The following is a 22,905-nucleotide window of genomic DNA, read 5'->3' on the forward strand; positions in this document are numbered from 1 at the left end:
CTTGATAGCTTAGTTGTACAACTTATTAAAATAGATTAAGTGTAACTGACTTTAAAAAGAGTAATAGGTGTTTTCTTGACCCTACTGCAAAACCTCAGTTTTTTTTTCTGTACTCTTATGCATACTTTAGCTGTTTAATATCTTATACCGCACCGTCATCGGTGCGGTATAAGATATTAGATCAGTGCGCTGTACGACGAACTGAAGTTTTGGGGTGTCATACTTGTGACAAGGGGTGTAAGGGCTACAGCCCTTTTTTTTAGAGCGCACATTTGCAGTGGCATCAAAGAGTCGGTGCATATGTAGGACGCAAAGAGCGATACTGATGCGAAACCCTTGAAAGAGTTGGTGTTTGTAGGACGCAAAGAGCAACACTGATGTGCCACCCTTCTCCCCTTGCAGTGGTGGCTGCCTGGTTCGTGTTCGGGCCCAGGTAATGACTCGGGACGATTCGACGGGCGGCTGGGTGCCCCTCGGGGGCGGAGGCCTGAGCAGCGTCTCCGTGCGGAAGCGCTGCGACGTGGCTCCGCCCCCCCCGCCAGCCGTCGGAGGGGGGGGCCCCACGCCCTCCACGGGGGGCGGCGGCTGCTGCTACCAGATCACGGGCGAACGGGAGGCCGGGGTGCTGCTCTCGTGCGGCATCGGCCGGGACTTCACCTACAACAAGGTGGCCCCCGCTTCTCCATCTCTGCCCCAAAAGAAACTTTGCAACATTGGTTTCGCTCCAAAAACAAATGCTGTGGTGCTAGTGGTTCAGACCGGACGCCAAAGTCTCTGGACTAACCATTGTCTCGTTCGAAAGTTGTAAGCGATTTCCTGTAAACTTCGACAGGAAAATGGGCCCTGTTCCTGACAGTCGATGCCATTCGGTTACAGGTATTCCTGGGATTGTAGGCCAACATTTTCCCATTGAAAATTGTAGAAAATTGCGTAACAACTTTTGAACCAGATAACGGCAAGCTCTAAAACTTTGCCATCTGGTCCGGACCACCGGTGCGATAGTCAGACGAAGACCAAGCGTTCGGTGATGCGTAATAAGACAGCTATGGTGGGATATAAGCGAACATTGCTGACTGGGAAGTACAGTACAGTCATCTTTGCTTCATTGTGCCTCACCACGTAAGAAGTTTGACAGAAAAACATGATCTAAAAATAGTGTTCTCTCTGCTTTTCTTAATTGTACACGGAATGTTAGTCCACTCCTTATTTTTGCCTGCTTTGCTCTATATTTTAGTTGGGCAAGCTGCCAGGATATACCATATATGTTTTTGGAGGGCACCTCACATTTTAATTAATTACTACGAGACCGTGGGTTAATTTAGATTATATGGGTTCTGACGCTGGGTTCCTACGATCACGGGGGTTCCCCACAGTACCCTTGTGGGTTTCCGGAGCTCGCAAACTTCCTGAACTGTCCCTGGTGACAAGTAGAGGGGTTTTCTAGTTTAAGCACCGTCTTCAAAGATCTGGTGCACTCATTTGTGCATAAGTGTGCACCAAACACACGCTTGTGTGTGCACTACTGTTTACAAGGCCTGCAGGCTCCTGTCCTCTTCTATTGCACCAATGTCGAGCCCAGGAGTGCTTCTTCAAGATTGAAGACTTTCGGAACCCCTGGTTTAAATAATTCTGGCGTCACAAGAAAAACAAACAAACAAACAAAAAAAGCTTTTTCATAGGCATAATATTGAAATTTACCCTTGTGGTAGGAACGTGGCGTAACTTCAGTTCAGACGGGGAAGTTCTATGTGCGACTACTTTGTGAGACACGCTACATTCAGAGTCGGAGGTACTTGTCGGAGAGCTTACACACATTGTTGTCCTCAGCGCTGTTGCAAGGTGAACTGCTTGATCTTTGTCGCTTCTCAATCTTGAGGGTTCGATGGTTGGACGACGAAAGCACCGTATTTGCACGAATGTAACGCGACCGCGAATATAATGCGAGGGCAGGTTTTGAAGTCCCTAGAATGAAGTGAGAAAATTATTATAGCGCAAACGTAAAGTTACTGCACTCGAGTGCATAGCAGAAGAGAAAAGGCAATGAGAACCGGGGTCATGCACAATTGACTGCCCTCATCGTCACTGTCATCGTCACATCCCTGAAGTCACTGTCGCGACTGCGGGGATTTCTCAGATTCTTTTTCCTAGGGGTGAGCTCTTTTTCGGCAAGCTGTTCTTCTCGAACCATGGTGCCCCTTGTCAGCTTGGTTGATTTACCATGTGCACGAAGCAGAAGCACAAATGGCAGAACACTCGAGCACAAACTAAGAACTGCACAGGCAGAACAAAAACTGCTGGAAGTGATACAGGATCATTCTCACCCTTGCTACTCATGCCTTTCCATAAACACACCTCGTATTTAATGATTTCATAAACACTGCCAGCGGCCTTGGCTTGGTTTGACTCGACTCCCGCGTGGCGCCTCTTGTCTTTGCCGTTTTTGCGGCTGAGTAAAAACGACAGAGAATGCTTTCAATGTTCTCTGTTCCTCCCTTTACGTGGCGCAAGAACTAATAACACTCCTCTCCCTCATTTCCTTTCGCACCCCTGTGTTCAATCGAAGGAATGGCTTTCTCGCGTGCCATGTGGCCGAGCTCGATTCCGATATAACGCGATGTGCGTTTTGGAGTGCGTAATTTTGAAGAAAAAAAAAACTTCCGTTATATTTGTGCGAATACGGTAGATCGGCGGGAGGACTCTCAGGCTTCCGGCTCCGAGAGGCCGGGGCACGCGCCACTTTACGCCGTCTGTCGACTTCCACACGTCATGTTATGGCATGCTAGGTGGGGAGACCGTGCAAGGCACAGCGTTCCCGCGATTTGTGCCTGCGAAGCACGGCACAATCGGTATGCTGGAAGCAGCAACACCTGACGCTCTGGGGCTAAAGTAGAAGGAAATGCTTAGAAATTCGGGCAGACCAAGCATTTCATCTCACTCTGCAGAGGTATTCTTTGGCCGTAAATGGGAATGCAACTGCTTACATATTTCCTGTTTCCTGTCTAATCCGTTTCAAGTGGAACCCAGTGTCCAAAGAATTAACTGGTCTTTACTGTCGTGGTGCCACCATTACCAACTTACGAAGGGTACCGCGGGGATCGTGAGTAAAGAGATGTGGATTCTGAGACCGCGCTCGGCCACTGGGAAGAGTGAGCGATCGTTGCACGTCCCCTCTAGCGAATGCCACGTAGAAGACAAGGTGTGCACCCGACATCGTCGTCAGTAGCTTCGTTCGATTTCCCTGCACCTCCTGCACCAGTGCAGAAAAGTGTAGGGCAGTGTGCTTCCGGTATCCGTATTGAGATACGACCAGAGGTACACCACCCTGCACTTTTCTGCACCGGTGCAGGAGGTGCAGGGAAATAGAACGAAGCTAGTGGATCCCCGACACGCCCGTCTGGCAAACACGTCGAAGCTCCACGAGAGTCGCCGCAAAATGGCACACTCGTCAGCATCGCCGCTTGCTAAAGGCACGCGCTCATTCTGAGGGAGAATGAACTTTATAACGCGATTTCAAGTCTGAGTCATTCTTGTCGTGAGACGGTGCGAGACTCGCCGGTGGCGATGCTAACGCAAGCCGGGCAGCGTCGTGTTGATCTGCTAGTGACGGCGTTTTGAAGGGGAATGGTGCAGGTGTCATGTTGTGAGTGGTGTTCCCACGAGGCCTCCGTACCTCTTCCTCCACTTCCTTTCTTATGCGCCGACGTGTCCGATTGGGCCTGACCTCTCGTTCCTCTCTGTTCACCGCCAAGGTCATGCCCACCTTCCACCACTGGCGGGCCGGCGACCACAAGTTCGGCCTCACCTTCCAGACGTCGGCCGACGCCAGGGCCTTCGACAAGGCCGTCCGGGTCGCCATGGAGGACCTCCTAGACGGTAAGGCGCCACGTTGCGGGTCGGAAGCCCGGTGCCCGGAAACGCGTCTCCGAAAAGTTGTCCCCCGATTTCTGCCCAGCGACGTTACACGAGCGTGTTGCCGTAGCCGGCCGCGATCAAGCCGCGTTGCAGCAGCGGCGGGAAACACGGCAGGCACATTCCTTCATACTTTTGTCGGAACTTCCGTGCCGAACTGGTGGAAGAAAGATGTCCGATGTCGCGACCCTCCAGCCTCCGCGATGTTGTTTCTTGCCACTTTGAGACCACTTTTGATGCACATGCGGAGTAGGACGCCAAACGCATCAATCGGAGACGCGTTGCAGGCACCACGGCACGACAGTTTACATCGTGCTCGGCCAGCCTCCAATACACCCGAGAGTTTCGTGGGTGTCCTCGACGAGGACCTCGGTAGGTCCTGGAAACCAGCAGGGGTGACGACGGCGACGCACGTCGCCATCATAGTCACGCGCTAATACGTCGTACAAAAGACAGTGTGCGGGCACTATTTGAAGTGTGCTTCTTTCCTGTACGACGGCCCTCTCACAATGGTCATCCGAAAACTGTCTGGAGAAACGTCGGAAGCAGACATGGTTCGAAAGTGCTCGATTTGTTTGTGTCACGGAGCTAGGAAGCTTCTGGAGGCGACACGAGGCCACCGGAGGTGTGGAGGGACACGCCCCCAGCGATGACCAAAACCAAGAGACGCTATTGGACGAAAAGGAGAGCTGACTGAACAGCTGTTTTGGTCACTCTTGGGGGGCTTCAACTCTGGCGGCCTCACGTCGCCTCCAGGAGCTTCCTGCCTCCATGGTGTCTGCAGATATTTCTGTTGCCGCGTCTGCAGTGAGTGCAGCGTCTATTACGCATTGTAGGAGCAGGGATGTTGCGGCTTTTGCGGCACACGGGACGAGTCTCCGACCGCTTCCTATGGCGTCCCGTCTAGCCCGTGCATCGAGAATGGTCCCAAAGCGGCGACGGACGACGTCACATGAGTGCGTCGAACCGTTTGACTTCGCGATCCCGCCGGTCGGTCGTGCGAGTTCCGGCAAAAGGCAGGAACTGACGCGAGCGCCACCGTCGTCGCGGTGTCCCTACGTCCGGCCACCGACGCTTCGGCAGACCGTCGGGCCGAGAGCGACAGAACGGGCATCTGCCACTTCCGTCTCTGTTGCTGCGCCGCCACCGGGATCGCAGTGGACGATGGGGTAATAATATGTCCTTTTCGAAAGTCCGTCGTGCGTCCTTCGCGATTGCCATTCCAAGGACAGAAGCGCGTGATTGGATCCGAGCTTTCGCCAAACGCGGACGCAGAACTCGGTTTCGGTATGACTCGTGCCAAGTTCACACCGAACGCTGACGCAACCCTCATATTCAATACATGCTCAGAGTATGGGATCGAGCCATGGCAGACAGGCAGTGGCATGGACTTTTAAAGAGGGTCTATTCTTTGACACCATTGGTTTAAATATGACACATATTTTTTAAAAGTAATTTCTCAATGAGAAAAAAAATATGTTTGGGCAATATTTACGCTGTTAGATGCAATTTTGATGGACGTCGATGCTCACTCTAGGCCCCGCCCACAGGTCAGCGGCCCCGCCCATTACTACTGGATTGGCTTGGCCGATCGTCCGAACGTGCTCGCCTAGTGTCTCCCTGTCGCGTCATCCAGTACGGCATCTGACACCGCCTGCTAGTCGTGCGAGCAGACGCGTGGTAGCTTCCGGCATCGTCTGATAGTCTACCCCCGCTCAGCATCATCTGCAATGTTTGTAAAACGCGACCACGAAAGCAGCGCGTCCTCTTCCGCCATTGCAGTTGTGTCCGTCTGCTATCCTGCCCTCGTCTAAAACCGCCTGTAAAGCTCGCAAGACGCAACCACGAAAGTGACGTTCTAGCGTTCCATCATGCAAGATCTACTCCCGATATGAGCATCTGTCGATGTGCCGCAAAATGCAGCCGAAAGGACTAAAAGACTCAACAAAATAAATATGCGGTCCTTTCAGTTTTTCTGTTGTCTTCTTGCATAGCGTCCGCAAGCAAGGTGGGTTAGCGTCCATGACACACAATTCAAACGCGACCTAAAATTATTGGCTTTAGCGAGCCAGGTGCACTGCTCGAAACTTGCTAGCTAAAGGCCCTCAGAAGCGAAGTGACGGAAACATACCTGGACAAACCTGATGCGAGGCAAACGTCAAATTGCTTACACCGAAATGGCTCGCAATTTCATACCCTGAAACCACGGTTGCAATCACGACGGTTGCACCATTCTCAGAGTAGCGGGGCCACTCTTAAGGGAACCGACACATTTATTCAGCACCACACGCACAAACAAATAAATCAAGTGAGGTCAAGCAAAATAGTTGCCGTGGGACGCTAAGCTTCCGTCTTTCCCGCTACCAAAACAAGCACCCGCACAACGCTTCCAAAGGCGCATGTTTGCGTTAGTTGTTTGTCGCAAAGTACGTCAGTTGAAGAGATCGTCTGCTAAACAGCTTGGTAAACGTGAAACGACCCGTGCACTCATAAAAACAGGCGAGCTCAATAAGCATAGTGGTGTGAAACCGGTGGCTGCAAACGCCGGCAGCCATGCTTGCTATTGTTTGAAACCAAAGCGGAAAAGAGAGTCTCATGATACTTTTGAAAGCAGTGATGACTCCATCTATATAAATTGTTTCTCAAGCATAAAAAGAAAAGTTGAATAAAAGAGTTTTGCAGCAAGGGGAAACATTTTTACTAAGAACACTCCAGACATCGATCACCTATCCAACCAAGGAGAGCAGAGAAAAGTAGCGTAGCTGGTATAGATTTCTGGGTGGGGCCTAGAGTGGGTTACTTCCACCTAAATTGCGTCTAACAATATAGATCATACACTAAAGTTTTTCTTTCTTTGTGAAACAATGAGAAAAAAAAAAGATATGTGTCATATGAGCCCTTTAACAAAAATAAGTACTTTTTTCTTTTAGTGTTCCTTTAAGGCACCACTTTCGAGGACGTGCTGAACACGCCAGTCTGAAACACACCCTGGGCACCGTCATGTGCAGTGTTCTTGTGAACCAGTCCTTAGCATAGCTTATTTGATGTTACAATAATATTAATTTGATTGAACAAAAAAAATACATGTAGAAATGTGCTGGCCCATGGAAGCTTTGCTGGGTACCAAAACATTTGCTATGATGTTACAGGATATGGTAGTGTCGATGTGACTGTGCACTCAAAGTTGATTAAAGTTAACGCGCTTTTGGTGTTCAAGTTGTCCTAAAAATTAAGTTTCATGAAGTCTATTACAGTGCAAGACACTTATAATGATACCACATATAACGATGTATTGCTTATAATGATCAGTTTCTAGGCTAGAAACAATCAGTTTCTACCCCAGATACAACTATAATCGGTTAAACGACTGAAATTTGGGATTTTTGTTATTGTCGTTAGTGGGTTACACTGTACTTCTATTAAAGGGCCTACAACCTTGTTAAAAATATTATGCACTATCATCATCACTCCTTGTGACCACAGAAAGGAGGGTCGATGCAGACGTGATCATCAACTGGCATATTTCTTTCAGAGAAAACGAGATTTCACGCCACAAATATTTCTTTCCGCTAGTTGGTCCCTCACGGTCACGTTTACGTAAAAATCTCGGCAAGGGTCGAGACATTGTCGGTGTCGTTTTAAAAGCATCTGTGCGTGCGAGCGCCTTGAGTATTTTGGTTGGTCAGTAGGCACTTCCAGTATAGACGTAGACGGCAGGACGTGAATGCTGACCCTCTTGTGTTGGGATGCGGTACATGCTCGAAAAAGAGAACTGGGATACATAGGTGGCAGAAAGAATCCTTAGAAAGTGCTCAAGTGCTTACATGTGAAAAAAGACTCCGACAACCTAAGGCACGGCAGCCATTTTACTCTTTTGAACAGCCTCGATAGTAACGAAGTTGGCAGAGTGTGTTAGCGGCTGTGACAACGATGGCACGACATAAGTTGAGGATCGTGTTAAATGCCACGCTAAGCAGCCATCTCAGCTAAGCCGGGTGTCCCAGTGCTTTGCATATTGCTCTTGACAATGACAAGGTCAGGTAGGCAAGCTTGCTCTTTTGGATTGACTTGGATTGGCTAGTAGTGTATGAAGTGCTAGTGCAGTGAGTTAACTTTGTGCTTCTGTCACACATGCAGTGATTGACTATGATTCGTCGGGACAGTACCTGATTGGGGACTTTTGAATTGGCTCGGATTGGCTAGTGGTGTTTGCCGTGGCTGGGTTTTAGGAGGAACAAGGTGTAGGTGAAGTTGGTTAACTTTGTGCTCCTCTTGCGTACGCGGTGTTTGGTTATCGTTTGTTGGGATGGTGCCTCATCGATGCCATGCAATGCGTGACCCTTTCTCGGCTGTGTCCTTCTTCCCTCTTTCCCGCTTTCCCTTTCGCACGCTGCTCTTGCGGATTCCTTCCTCTCTGCAATCGTCCTTCCCACGGTGAGTAAAAGTTGGATCGGTTTTGGGTCGTGGCAACGCACGTTGACACACTGTGCCACGAGCGACGTAAAAGCTGGTTCCAATTTTTGGAGGGGACCTTGAGGGGAAGTTTTGAGCTACGACGAATCGCATTCCAGACCTTCTGTAAGACAACAGGACGGTGCAAGCTTTCATGCATAATGGATTTGCTGGTAGCAGCACCATGCATTACCATTTAAAGATTGGAGTACCATATTTTCCAAATAGCAAATTGCACTTTTTTTTTAATTTTTGTTGGTGCATTTTTTAGAACAGTTCGATCTAAATGCATTTTTTGTCTATAAGTGTATACATTAGCTGCAGAAATTTACCGTGGGGGTTACATTTCTCGTTCGATTTGGTGACAAGAATATTGAAACTTGCTCTCGCTTGCACGCATATTGCAATCATAAAACACATGTGCGAGCTTTTAGTGCAGTTTTGCTAGGTCGGCCCTACAAATATGTAGGTGCGACTTCGACAAAGGTGCAACTTATAGACCACAAAATACTGTCTACTAGGGAATACTATTAAAGTCATCTCGCTTGCATCTAGGGCTCCATGTTTTCGGATAAACTCGATAAAATCCAAAGAAACACTCGCAGGTAAAATTTTATGGAGTTCAGATTTATCCGAAAAACTCAAGAGTTTGGAGGTCACAATGGCCAAAGGGAAAAATAAAAGAAAAAGAGGCAGTTTTCTACGACTAAGTTTGGTCAGAGCACAGGTTCAGCACTCATCAAGAGAGGTCTCCCCAGATTCTTTCGAAATCGCACAGTATTGACCAAAGCTGCAGGTTCCCCGTTTATCCCGTCACGGTTCGTTCGGGACAACAGGGAATTGTAATTCTGGGTCACGGCACAAACCACCGTTTCGGTGTCCAGATTTAACATCTTAGCTAGAGGAAGGTAGGGTTGTGATTTGATAACTGTGAAAGCTATGCTCTGAGATTTCATAAGAGCTGGACAGATGAGGCCTCTATTTCACCTAATTGTGACAGCTATGAACTCTGCGATTTCATAAGAGCGGGGCAGATGAGGCCTCTATTTCACCTAACCGTGAAAGCTATGAACTCTGAGATTTCATAAAAGGGACAGATGAGGCCTCTATTTCACCGCTCCAGCCCGCACAGCCGCAGGGAGAAGTGGTAGAATAGGATGAATAGAAAACATCCCAACGAAAATCAGTCCACTTCTAGCTGGATTATGGAACTGGAAATGAGGCGGTCCAGCTAGATTCAGCTGGAATCCATAATCCAGCTGGAAGGGGACTGATTTTCGCCTGGGTTGCTTCCCAACGACTACTTCAAGGAGTTCAGTGATTCCAATGTGTATTCTTCAATTTATGTTGTGGGACATTTAGTATCACTAATGGCAAGGGTGCCAATGTCATGTCGTACACATGCATTCTTGCGAATCCAGGGCAGGGTTACGCCCACTGGTGCATATATATTTGTAATTTCAATTTTGAAGATCTGATAAAATATAGCAAAAATAAACTCTCTACTTTGGAGAATTGGGAATCTAACAAAAATAATGCTCGATAAACTCCTAATATTTGGCAGAAAATGAACTCCACAAAAAACATCCTCCAAATTTCACGAGAAACAAACTTTGAAAACATGGAATCCTACTTAGAACATTCGTCGAGGCTATTTCTCCGTTCTAGAAAAAAACACAATAATGTACAGGTTTCTATTCGTCATTTTTTTCGCAAAAAAACCCCAAAACAACCAAGAACCCAAAATTTTGAGAAAGACGGAAACGGGAAGAAATGCAAATTACTATTCTGTGCCCTCGTTGCCTGTTCTTCAGCCTCAACACCTTTCCTTTTTTGATGGAGACTTTTACCGAGCAGCTCGCTTGTTTTTAAGCCGTCATTCCAATCACTTCGACATTCGCCTGGTCTCGGTAATTCCGGCCAAACTTACACATTGCTCCGCCGTTTTCGAAAAAAGTCGCTGAAGTTGGATTTGAAGGACGAACGCTCACCGAAACGAGGGGGGAAAGACAGAGAGAGAGAGAGAAGGGTAAGCAGCAGTAAAGGAGGGAGCGACAGTGCGTAGAGGCCAGAAGGGAAGTAACAATAACAAACAAACGGGCTGGCTCTGCCCGTGCATCAGCTGCCTCAAAACTGCTGCGATGACGTTCTCCGTGTATTTTTTTTCGTGAATGAAAACGGCGGTGCAGCTGGGGAGCCTAGAAAAATAAATATGTTCGCTTTCCTCCCGTCGCAGTCGTGTTTGGCCCCCGTCCTTTGGCCGAACGTTCCTTTCCCCGTGTTTTTGGGCGTCAGCTGACCGGCTCGGTCGGTTTTCTAGAGTTGCCTCTGTTCATTCCAACAGGATGTGCTGTCTTATTTTTGTTTGCTGTGCTCCTCCTTACAGACTTGATCGTTAGGACTAGTGTGCCGAAAAGCGCGTGGGGCACATTCATGTTTCAAACTCAACCGAGGTGGGGGAGAAAGGGGGGGGGCACATAAAAACAAACGAAGGGAAGCAGCATTTGTTTGAAACTGTTTCATTCTTTGTCTTTTCGAGTTTGGGGATTGTCATTTATTCTTTGTGAATTGACGAAGGTTCTACGAAATGTGTTGCATAGATCCTCTTTGGGTTTCCCCCAATCATTATTCCCCTAAAACTCACTCAGTCAATCAGTGTGCTACTAAAGCTCAGTCAATCTATCATTCAATGTTCCTACCGTAATGTTGGTAGCTTGAACGACAACAACAGCTGAATTCGTAGTCATCATTATCGGGTCTAGTTTTCCGGAAAATGCATTGCTTCAGACCTTCAGGGTTCACCCTCTTCGTTTTTTGCTTGTAGTTTCTTCATTCCTTTCCTCGCATTTATAACTGTTCACGTTCCGCCGTTGCATGCAGTCCGCAGCAGTCATGCTGCATGGCTGCTTTCCTTGTGTGGCTTTGCACACGTACGTCCATTCAGCCGTGCAGTTGTCACGCCGCTTGTGCAAATGGCCCGGTCATTTTGGATGCGGTCGTTAGTGGTTGCATAGCAAGGTTCCCCTCCCCCTCCTTGCGACGGCGCTTCTTTCACCTTCTCCTATTCTAGTCCTTTGCTCGCACCGTTTCGGGCCTGAAGTGAATCGTACAACGTCTCGGGCAGACTGAACGTTTATTCAAGGGCTCTGCTTCTTTTTATCAGAAAAAGAAAAAACGGGACAACAAAACGGAGGGTAAGTAGATTAAGATAAGATACTAGCAGCGTCACTGTCCGTCACAGCACTCCTCCACTTTTAAGGTGAGTAATGGTCCGGTGGCTTCTGTCTTCTAGTAGAACGCCTCAGCGGGCTTGTTGGTGACGGGGGTGTCATCCACGGGGGCCCTTGAAGGCTCTGTGACCAGCTCCTCTTCGCGAGGGTCGCCCAGTTGGGGCCACTGATCCCTCCATGACCGGGGATAGGGCCTCCACTGTAGTCGCATGCTCCGTGGGAACAATTCGGTTTTTCAATTGGTCTTGGTGTCTTCGTTGTTGGCCCTCCTGCGAGACGCGCTCATGAACCATTCTAGCGCCCATGGTCGCTTCTGCTGTAGCTGGTTCCCATTTGATCCCCTTTCCGTAATTACAGCTCCACACCGACTGCCCTTTCTGAAAAGTTTGTTGTTGTACCTCCTTTACCGTCCTGGGCCGAGGTACAACGTTGTTGAGGCACGAGCGGATTTCGTATTTGAGTAACAACATGGCCGGTGTTTTTCCACATCCTAGGGGAGTTCGACGAAACCGATGGAGAAACCGGGCAAGACGAGGCTGAAGGGATCCCACGCAGTTTTTTACCGGGCCTTGCTTGATGATACGAACAGCCCGCTTGGCCAGCCCGTTTGACTGGGGTTGGTAGGGCGCCGTTGTCAGGCGGATGATGTTGTTTCGCTCCTCGAACCTGTGAAATTCGTCACTTGTAAATTGCAGTCCGTTGTCTGACACAACGGTAGTTGGCAGCCCAAACCGTCCAAAAATGGTACGCAAGGGAACTGGCCGTCTTCATTGGGATGACCTCGAGCCACTTGCTGTGCGAGTCAATGACAATCAGCAGCATGTGATTATAAACCGGCCCTGTAAAATCGACATGCAATCTTGACCACCTTTCTCTCGTGTCTGGCCAGCTAACAGGGGGCTTTGCTGGTGGCATATAGGAGGCTTGTACGCAAACCTGGCAGAGTTTGGCCAAACGTTCAATGTCGCTGTCAACTCGGGGGTACCAAAAAAGCGAGCGCGCGAGCATCTTCATCGCCGCAATACCTTGGTGCGTGGCATGTAACATCTCTAACATTGTTTTTCTCGCCTTCGTTGGGATTACCGCATGGTGCCCCCAGTAGATCAGTCCATGACCCAGCATCCGTTCGTCCCTGTGGTCAAAATAAGGGCGCAACGCCAGCTGTGGCTCCGACAGCTGCTGTGGCGAGCCGTTCTGTATCCAACTACGAATTTGCCGTAATTGCAAATCGTTATCTCTGAGCGCCATTAGTCGCTGGGCCGATATCACGCCGTCATTGAACTGCTCGATCAGCAGTACATACTCCTGCGCATCTTTGTCAGCAAAACGTGTGCTTTGGTCCACCATACCAAGGACCGGTAAGCGACTAAAGGCATCTGCCGTGATGTTGCTTTTTCCTGGCTTATACTCGATGTTGTATGAGTAGGCACTCAGCAGTAGCGCCCAGCTCTGTATTCTTGCAGCCGCCATCGCGGGAATCGGTCTTTCCGGGTAAAAGATCCCCACAAGGGGTTTGTGGTCGGCAACTAGCATGAACGTATGCCCAAGCAAGTATTGACGAAATTTGGTAACACCAAACACAAGAGCAAGCACCGCACGCTCGAGCTGCGAGTAGTTTCGCTTTGCCATCGAAAGCGTCCGAGAACGAAATCTGATCGGGCGCTCCTTGCCATCTTCTTTGTGCGACAGTATTGCCCCGACCCCTGTCGGGGACGAATCACATGCTAACCATAATGGCTTCTTCGGGTCGTACTGCGTGAGGAAGTTTGCCTCTTGGAGTAATGTCTTTGTTCGTTTGAAAGCTTCCTCCTGGACATTGCCCCACTTCCATGCTGTCCCCTTCTTCAGAAGATCGTACAAAGGCCCCAAGGCTCGAGGATACGGCTGGCAGGAATTTGTGGTAATAGGTCACTAACCCCAAAAACGCCCTTAATTCTGTCACGCAGGTTGGTGAGGCTAATGAAATCATCGCAGCCACGTTTTCCGCCTTAAGATGTAGGCCTTTCGCGTCAATTCGGTGACCTAAGAAATCGACTTCTTGCTGCCGAAACTTGCATTTCTCTGGATGCAGCCTTAACCTGGACTCGCGCAGCCGCCGCAACACTGTCTGGAGAAGGCTGCTGTTGTGTTGTTTTTCGGCCACAATAATGTTGTCCAGATATACCTGTACACCAGGCAATCCTTGCAAGACCGCTTCAATGCGTCTTTGAAAAATAGCTGGAGCTGACGCGACACCGAAGGGTAGCCGATTAAAGGCAAACAAACCCTTCCATGTGTTCACCACTGTCAGCATACTGGGTGCTTCATCCAAGGGCAGCTGGTTATATGCATCTTTCAAGTCAATCGTGCTAAAGACTTCCCCGCCGTTTAGCGCCGCAAAAATGTCTTCAATTCGTGGCAGTGGATATTGTTCGACGTGGCAGGCACTGTTAACCGTTATTTTAAAATCCCCACAAAGACGAATACTGCCATTCCTTTTAACAACAGAAACCAAAGGTGTCACCCAGTCTGACGTTGCCACTGGGGACAATACGCCTAACTTTACCAGCCGGTCCAACTCATCAGAAACTTCTCTCGCAGTGCGTACGGCACAGGTCGAGCTTTGTAGAACTTGGGGACCGCACCCTCGCGAAGTTGGAAGCGGGCTGGGGGACCCTTCAACAATCGTAGACCCGGCTCGAACAAGTCTGAGAACTCCACAAGTATCGGCCCAATGCCGGTAGCACTTGTTCGCTCACCTTGACACTGATTGACGAAGGCTGGCGCTGGCAGCAGGTGGGAATCACGCAGCAGGTCACGGCCGCCTAGGTTCGGTCCAGGGCACTCCAGAACTGTCAATGTTCCGGTCACAGTCTTGTTCCCCGGCGAAACTTCCATATCGAGCTGTCCGCGCACGGGCAATTTTCCCAGGAAGCACGTCAGCTCTGTTGCCGTCTCGCGAAGTTTCGGCCAGACGTCCTTGGGTTACTGGTACGTGGCCCATGTGATGACGGACACTGGTGCCCCCGTGTTTAGCTGCATATCCACTGCTACATCATCCTAATGGAAGGTCCGTATGAACGGTTGGACTGCGCTGAAGTTCCGGATGAAATCCTGTGCTTCCATTGCAAAAAGACCACCCTGGCCTTCGTCTGCGTCGGCTTGGATATCGAAGGCCATTGTGCTTTTTGGCTTGTTGCTGGTAGCGAAGCAGCGTTTCGCCAGGTGGCCAGTTTTGCCACAGCGGAAGCACCGCGCATTGCGAAAGTTGCACTCTTTTGCTTCATGCCTGCTTCCGCCGCACCTTGGGCAAGGTTCTCTGTTGCTCTTACAAGTGTTCAGTTAAAGCATTCTGTCTTGGCTTTCTGCTGGTCGGCCGTGGAGTGCATGCACCGTGTTGTCCTCCTCCCCCGGCTTCAGTTGTCGGTTCATTTGATGTACGTTGATCTTGGCCATTCTCGCAGCCAGGGTGATTTCCTCCACTGCGACAAGTGTCAATGACGTCTTCGTGAGCATGTGTCTTCTCACATCAGGGTCCCGTATTCCACAGTCGATGCGGTCACACAGCATTCGCTGTAGCAAGCTTCCGAAGTTGCAAGTGTCTGCCAACTGCCGAATAGCCACAATGAAATCCTTCACCGTTTCGTCTGGCTCTTGGTTTCTTGTTAAAAACAAGTACGACTGCGTAATCTCGTTTGTCCTCGGCGAGTAGTGCTCCTGAAGCAGTTGCGTGACTTCTTCGTACTGGAGGTCATTTACCTTGCTTGGGGCGCACTGACTGCTCAGCACCGTAACCGTCCGTATGTTTAGCGCGGCCACCAGGGATGCCAGTTTCTTCTTGGAGTCGCTCACGCCGTTCCCCTCAAAAAAGGCTCTCAGCCGCAACTTGTAACCGTCCCACTTCTCCACTGTCTCCTCGAACTGCGGGGGACTTAGTGATGCCGCCATGTCTGGCAATCCAAGTTGGCAGTATCAGCGGCCACACCGCTTCGCAAGTGTAGACATCTTCGTTGCCACATACCAAGCAACGTCTCGGGCAGACTGAACATTTATTCGAGGGCTTTACTTCTTTTTATCAGCTAGTGTGTTAGTGAGCAAAAAAAAGAACAGAACAAAAAGGAGGGCAAGTAGATTAGGATAGGATATTAGCAGCATCACTTCTGTCACAGCAGCTTTGCACACATACATACATTCAGCCGTGCAGTTGTCATGCCGCTTGTGCAAATGGCCCGGTCATTTTGGATGCAGTCGTTAGTGGTTGCATTGCAAGGTTCCCCTCCCCCTCCTTGCGACGGCGCTGCTTTTACCTTCTCCTATTCACGTCCCTTGCTCGCACCGTTTCGGGCCTGCCTCTCTCTCCTTGCACCTCTGTCTGTCCTCCTGTCCCTCCTTCCCACCGCCGTTCATGGATGGGGAAGCCACGTGCACGGTCAAGAGCAGAGCGAGTCTTCTTCCGTTCTTTCCCTCTCTTTCTTTCTTCCACACGACAGAAAACGCAAATAGATCTGAAAGAGAGAGGAGAGCAAGATGGATGGATGGATGCGTGAAGCTGAACCCTTTAACTCGGGCGGGGGCTTGCGCCACCTAGCCACTGTTTTATGGCACGAAATGCTTGAGAACAGTGGTTAGGTGGCGCAGTACCAGGCCATTCATTGTCTGTCCATGCATTTTCCACTAAATTTGGCAGGAAAATCAATGTCACATGACCTGTACCCCTAATGCAGTCTCCATGCCAAATTTAGTGGGGAAATTGACGTCACACAACCTAAACACCAATTCAGTTTCCTCGCTAAATTTATCGAGAAAATTGACGTCAGATGTACACAAGGCAGACGGTGTTCACAAGAAACTGTCGCATGAACACCGTCCGCCAAATTGAGTGGGACGCAACTTTTTAAACTAACTTTAAACACCTAAAAACAAACACTAATTGCGGACAGCAGCTTGGAGCCTCTCAGCCATTGCCGCAGCTCATTTGCAGGACACATCAAAGAACCGGGATTTTTTTTTTCGGGGTCACCCTTTATTTTAGATGCACTTCTCCGAAATAATGACTCATGGCCTCTTTTCCTGTCCCGACTTGGTGCAGTAACAATACAGTGCTCGGAACCGTCTCCGACTGGCCTGTTTAGTATCCCATTTCTTTCGAGCATCGAGAGTGGTCTCGAAGTGGCAAGAAATGACTTCACAAAAGTCGGAGTGTCACACTGTTCGACGTTGCGACCCCGGTGGTTGGTGGTAGAAGCTCCGGCAAAAAGCCAGAATGAACGCAAGTGTCACCATCATGGCATCATTTTGGCTCTTGACCGCCTGAGCTTCATAGACTGTCAAACTGGAGTGCGGCCTGCAGCGAAACAGGCGTCTGCCATGTCCACCACCGCTGCTTTGACACCACTATAATCATGGCCGGCGACGACGTGACACTGCTGCTTCGTCTTTAAGTGTAAGTCGAGGGACCACTTTCGACGACACGGTAAACGCGCCAGTCAAGACGTGTTCCAGGCACCATATTTATGACACGCAACCTCTTCGCCTGTCCCAACTTGTTACAGTGTGACCTTTGTAGTTTTTTTTGCCATCAAACTTGTAATCACAGTCTCGTCCCTTGGTGCGTCACAGGTGTGGGGGACTTGTGCGGTGCGCTGCACGACTCAGACATCGGGGACGACGAGGTATTCATGACGCTGGAGCTGCCCGTCGAGTCCCGCTCCTCGTCCGGCTCGTCCTCTGCCGGCAGCGGCCTGTCACCCTACTCGGCCAACCACCTGCACCGGATCAACTATGTCCGTAAGGACACCTCACAGGTGGGTGGATGCACACACGCATGCTTCGGTACGGATGGATGAATGCAGCCGGACCACCGAATCGGGCAGCAGCTTGCGCCATCTATAGGGAGCGTCGGCAAAACACTTTTTCACTTCTCATAGGCTGTGGGTGACCATGTAGAACGCCTCACAGGTGGGCGGACAGGCTCATGCAACTCTCTTCGGTACGGACGGTTAAATGCGGCTGACGATGATGATGGTGTGAAATCATTTCCTTTGAATCAGGCGGTCTCGCGGTGTTTGGGAACTAACCAGTGGTGTTTGTTTAGCCCCGCTTTTGAACAAGCAGCCACCAGTTTTCTAATCTTCATTTGGTTGTCTCCACCCATTACCCCAGCCTTTGTTGGCCATTGGCTTAGCAACAACAAATTTGCTGCCATTGCCCTGCTGGCAGAGTCTACCACTAAATGCAAAGCACCCTTAAAGCCAAGTGCCCCTGCCAGTGTGCATTAACCTGTTTCCCGTTCACACTCCGCTGGTTGGACAAGTTCCAGGCCTGCGCACATCAATACAACGTGTTGAGTTGGCTTATCTGCTTTGGCAAGACGCTTTTTCACTTCTGGTAGGCTATGGGTGACCATGTAGAATGCCTTCCAGGTGTGCGGACAGGCACACGCAACCTGCTCTGGTACAGACAGACGAATGCATCCAAACCTCAAAATCAGGCAGCAGCTCGTGCCATATATAGGGAGCTTTGGCAAAATGCTTTTTCACTTCTGGTAAGCTCTGTGTGGCCATGCAGAATGCCTCACAGGGGATAGGAACACGCACCTTGCTCCAAGAAAGACAGATGGCTGCGACTCAACTCTTTTAGTTGGTTGGCAGCTTGTGCCACCTATGGGCAGTTTCACAAAATGCCTTTTTACTTCTGCTGACCTGTGTGTGACTACTGTAAAATATGAAGCAAGCCCACATCCCTAACTTTGGGAATAATTCCTAAAAATAGGGATAGGCGCTTGTTAGCTCCAGAAGCAGGAAAACAGAAGGCGCAGATGGTGGGGTGGACCCATGTTTGATCCGACGGAATGGTATAGGAGCAGCAGTGCAGCAGTCTGGCCGTGTCCCTTATTTTTAAGACAGCTATGCCACTCTCATCGAGCCTGCTTCGCGCTGGCACTCTCACATCAAGCTTCACCACTTCGCAATGGCACACGCTGGTAAAGCTGGCTTTCTCAGAGAAGCAGCTGATGTGGAGTAGCACCTTGGACAGCTTGGTGGCCTGAGAAGTTCTCTGGGGTGTGTGCTACACGTGTCCTTTGCTTATATTTTAAATGTTTAAAAGGGGGGGAGGCACTTATTGCAAGATGTGCACACATTCTGTATTTTACGGTACGTTAGGCCTCGTTCATGCAGTTGCATTTGAGTGCAACTGCAACCACTCACGTCTTGTTAAGACTGCTTGCGTTGAGCTGTTACTATGGCGATACTTACGACGAGCCGATGGGGAAGCGCCATGCAGCATGACACACTGCAGCACAACGCAGTCGACGCAACTGTGTGAACGATCCTTTACGTCGCAAGGACACGATAGAATCTGAGCTTTGGGCAAGTGGGAACTCAAATGCAGCAATGCTAGACGTAGGTAGGTGTTTGAATGTTAAAGTGTGACTCCTTTCCTGCGGCGCAGGATATAAGAGCATGATCGTGGAAAGACACGGACATGGCAGGTCACATTGGAAAATAGAGAGGTAGGCAACGCGTACACACGCGGTTTTGGCTGCATGCTAGCAGCGCCATCGTCAGTAGCGCTACCAACATGCTGCCAAGGTAGAAAGCGGGGCGCCTCCTTTAGCTGCCACACGCTCCCTCGTACCTTTAATATTAGTCAAATGGATGCTTGGAGAATGAAGCACTTCATGGCCAACGCTCGACCCAGAAACGTCCCAAGCAAGCGCAATAACTGCAACTCTCCCTCATCCGTTGCAGTCCGCGCAGACGAGTGGGTGTAGCAGTTTTCGTGTCATGACGGCATGCGTCGTCTGCAAAACGTCACCTTAGATTGGCCGAAACAGGTTCTTTTTTTCTTTTTTGAACGAAGCAAGTTCGTTCGTCAATATTTTACTTATAGACCAACTCGTGTTTACAAACAAACCGGAGTACCCCTAGGTGATGCCACCAGTGCCGCGCATGCGCGATAGAGTGTGGGCAAAAAGCTCGCTGTTGCCCATAAACAAACCATTGAAATGCGATGTTTTTGGGGTCGTTGTTAGTCCCCGTGCTCCTTTTCGCGTTGGCATTGTTAGTTCTACGTCTTCCTAGCAATGTCTGGCTATTTTAGCGGCCTCAGCAAAATTAATGAGGCTCGTTACACCCCAAAACTTTGCATGAATAATCCGACATGTAGCGATTCTTTCGGTGCGGACATCGCAGAATGGACGCCAAAGCCCGATTCGCGTGATGAGATTTCACTCGCAATTTTCAGTCGCGACGTCGCTCGGAGCTGCAAAAGCGTGAACCGTAGCTGAGATGGTCGACGTCGATACTGAAAATCGCAAGCAGAATCGGGCATAACAATTCGGTGATGGCCACTGGTAACAATGATCAACATCTTCTTGTATCTATTGTTTACACTTAGCCTACTTACCCCAATCAACCTTTAAACTTAAAAGTCTTTTGAGGCCTGCACTTATTTCTTATCGGAATTACCGGGTCAACGTTCGGTCAACGCGATGCTGTCGTGTGAACGATCAGGCAAAAACAAGCAGAAACGCTTAAAAGAGCAGACAACACTTCGAACGATCAGGCGGCCGTTTGAACTTGAAGGCGCACTGAACATAGTCAGGTCGGAGCCCACGGCGAAGAAGGGGAATGTTCCGACCCGCGGCAGTTATCACAGACGTCGGGGAAGGGAGACCACAGGAATCCCCACTGCAGGAGCCCGCAACAATGGCCGCAGCACGGAGCTCGGGTCACGAACTCCGTGACGCGGGTCGTGTGCAAAATAAAAACGTGCGGCCAGTCGGAGCCCGAGCACCAATCAATTCTGTCGTGTTCTTTTCCCCATACCCACAAACTGGAATGCCGGGCCGCCAGGTTCCGCGACGGGGTTTGTGTCTCCATTTCAGATAATTTCTTCTGCGCACAGCATACTTTCAAGCATTGAGTGTGCCGAAGTGTCGTTACTCGGAATTTACTCGGTGGCTCTAGCTCGAAACACTCCTACACCATCTCCTCGTCCAGAAAACTTTTATCATTGGTACGGACAATTACTTCATCGAGAGAGACACACCACGACACATATCGGGACCCTTGAACCGTTGATGGTGCGGTGGTGTGTCGCTGCAGATCCAATCTCCTCATCTTCTGTAGTCAACGCTCGCGCATCTTCCGATCCCTGCGCCGTGCCTCGCTCCCGTGACGTTGTGCCGTCAGTTCGTCGGCCGTTCCTCATGGTCTGCAGGGAGAAGCCGGCAGGTCAGCGGCGGACGGCAGAGGCGAAGAGGCCGTTCCGTCGCATAAAATTTTTGCTTTGGACCTTTGAACGTCGAGCGGCCGACCCGGTGCTCAAGGCCGTCTTTGTCCGGTGTGTTTGGCGTCCTATCCCGTCCACGCATCAAAAGGGGCCCCGAAGTGGCAACAGATGACGCCATGAAAGTCGGTGCATTGTTCTGTCATATGTCGCCAGGCGGAGATGTGTTTTATGCTGCATAACTTCGCCTTGAACCCACTACAGAGCCTGTATTTGAATCTCTTCGTTCACTCGTGAAATGTTTTCTTGCGCTCCTCTTGCATGCGGAACTGCAGCTTTTCCTTTTAGTTCTCAAACAGGGGTCTGCAGACTCCTTAGAATACCCGAAGATCTCCTCAGGGTCCCCGAAGCCCTCAACTTTCAGTCGAGTCGAGCGATAAAGTTTTTTTTTCTTTATCGATGCTAGCTGTCCTACAAAGCTAAATAAACCAACCAATGTGCACCGAGTGTCGAGGGTCGATTGTTGTCCATTTTCGAGTTTCAAAGTTTCTTCCAAGTTTACTTTAGTAATTGTGATCGTCCAATACCACACCTCCCTCCCAGTAGTCGGGGTCGCCAGTCATTTTGGCCAATCTAGGAGTCCTCAAAACACCAGTGGTTGAAAACCAGCTTTTTAGGGCATCCTGTCTTTTAGTAGCTGGGCCATGGGGTCCTCAGACACAAACTGGCTAATGGCAAGTTTCCTTCAACATGCTTTCCACAACGCAGCAGCTACCGCTGTCAATCACAGTGCACTTTGTGTTGTTGTTAACAATTTTTTTACTTTACCTGCCTATTAGGGGCGAAGCTGCTTAGGGTCTAGCCTTGTCCGGCGTCCGTGCTCACATCGATTGCCATCCCATCTGTCTTCTTAAAAAAAGAAAAAAATGTTTGTGCAGTCAACAGAATTCGAACCTGTGCGGGGAGACCCCAATGGATTTCTAGTCCATCGCCCTAGTCACTCGGCCACGACTGCGGGACGAGTAGGGGACTCTCACATGAGGTAGTAACTCAAGGGTTGGGGATGTCATGGATGAAACGTTGCATGTAGCCACTCAACGTCTATACAGGAGAGGGCGCTGCAGTCAAATCCGTATATAATCACGTTAAACTTTGCATGCATTGGCTCAACGTTTATAGACGAGAGGGCGCTGCGATCAAATGCTCAAATGCATATATAACCACGTTCCATACCATACATTCTCCTTCTGACATTGATGAAAACGAACGAAAAGCTTAAAAGGGTATTGACTTGGGCTAGTTGGTTACACATTTCAGGATTAAAAGCGCTAAAAAACGAGGACCAGTAAAAGAAAACACACACACACAGTAGAGTGCTACTGTGTGAAAGACACACACACAGTAAAGCGCTCTACTGTGTGTGTGTCTTCTTTTACTGGTCCTCGTTATTTAGCGCTTTTAATCCTGAAACGAAAAGCTTGGCATGCTGCGTCTACGCAGACAGGAAGCTGCTCCGGAGACTACCGACCATAAAACAGTAATAATGAAGTCGAAACGCAACCCGGAACTCAGCACTACCTATGAGCAATAAAAAAAATCAGCACCATCAGCACTACCTATGAACAAAATCAGTATCATCAGCACCACCAGAGCTTCGCCTCAATCAACATCATTCACCACGTGGAGATGCGGTCATTTTTTGGGTTGCTTCCCCTTTTTGTGGTGTCTTCCACTTTTTGCTTCCCCTTTTTTCTGGTGTCTTCCACTGTGAGCACCAAAGAATACCAAGGCTCGTAGCCTGCTCGGCCTTGGCAGGAAACGAACGAAGAGAGCGAACATCAGGCAGTTTGCGACAAGGGCCATTCGACGTTCTTGGAGGATTATCTTTGCCGAAATAATGTTCAAAACGCCTTCTTAGCTATGTTCCCTGTCTTTGTGAAAAGTAACTGATCGGGTGAGGAGAAGGGAACGGAACAGACACGTCCATTCTTTTGCTTTGGTGCTGTGCAAACAGAAGCTTTCGTCAAAGTGTGCCCTAAAACAAGCCGGATTCTGTCCGATCGTCGTAGAGGTACACAGATAGGAAGTGCTGCGTTATTTG

At 49.6% G+C, this 22,905-nt stretch overlaps 1 protein-coding gene across 1 annotated transcript in view; it reads left to right on the plus strand.

Moving 5' to 3' along the window:
- The window catches only part of LOC8041629 (sprouty-related, EVH1 domain-containing protein 1), a 78,020-nt gene that overhangs the window by 47,500 nt on the left and 7,615 nt on the right, over nucleotides 1–22,905 (plus strand). The window contains exons 2-4 of the mRNA XM_029981854.4: nucleotides 403–667; nucleotides 3,750–3,873; nucleotides 17,190–17,374. Of these exons, the coding sequence (XP_029837714.1) occupies nucleotides 403–667; nucleotides 3,750–3,873; nucleotides 17,190–17,374 (574 nt within the window). The remainder of the gene's footprint in view (nucleotides 1–402; nucleotides 668–3,749; nucleotides 3,874–17,189; nucleotides 17,375–22,905) is intronic.

This window comes from Ixodes scapularis, unplaced genomic scaffold (genome assembly GCF_016920785.2).
Source record: "Ixodes scapularis isolate PalLabHiFi unplaced genomic scaffold, ASM1692078v2 PGA_scaffold10__122_contigs__length_95168666, whole genome shotgun sequence".
NCBI classification, from domain to species: domain Eukaryota; kingdom Metazoa; phylum Arthropoda; class Arachnida; order Ixodida; family Ixodidae; genus Ixodes; species Ixodes scapularis.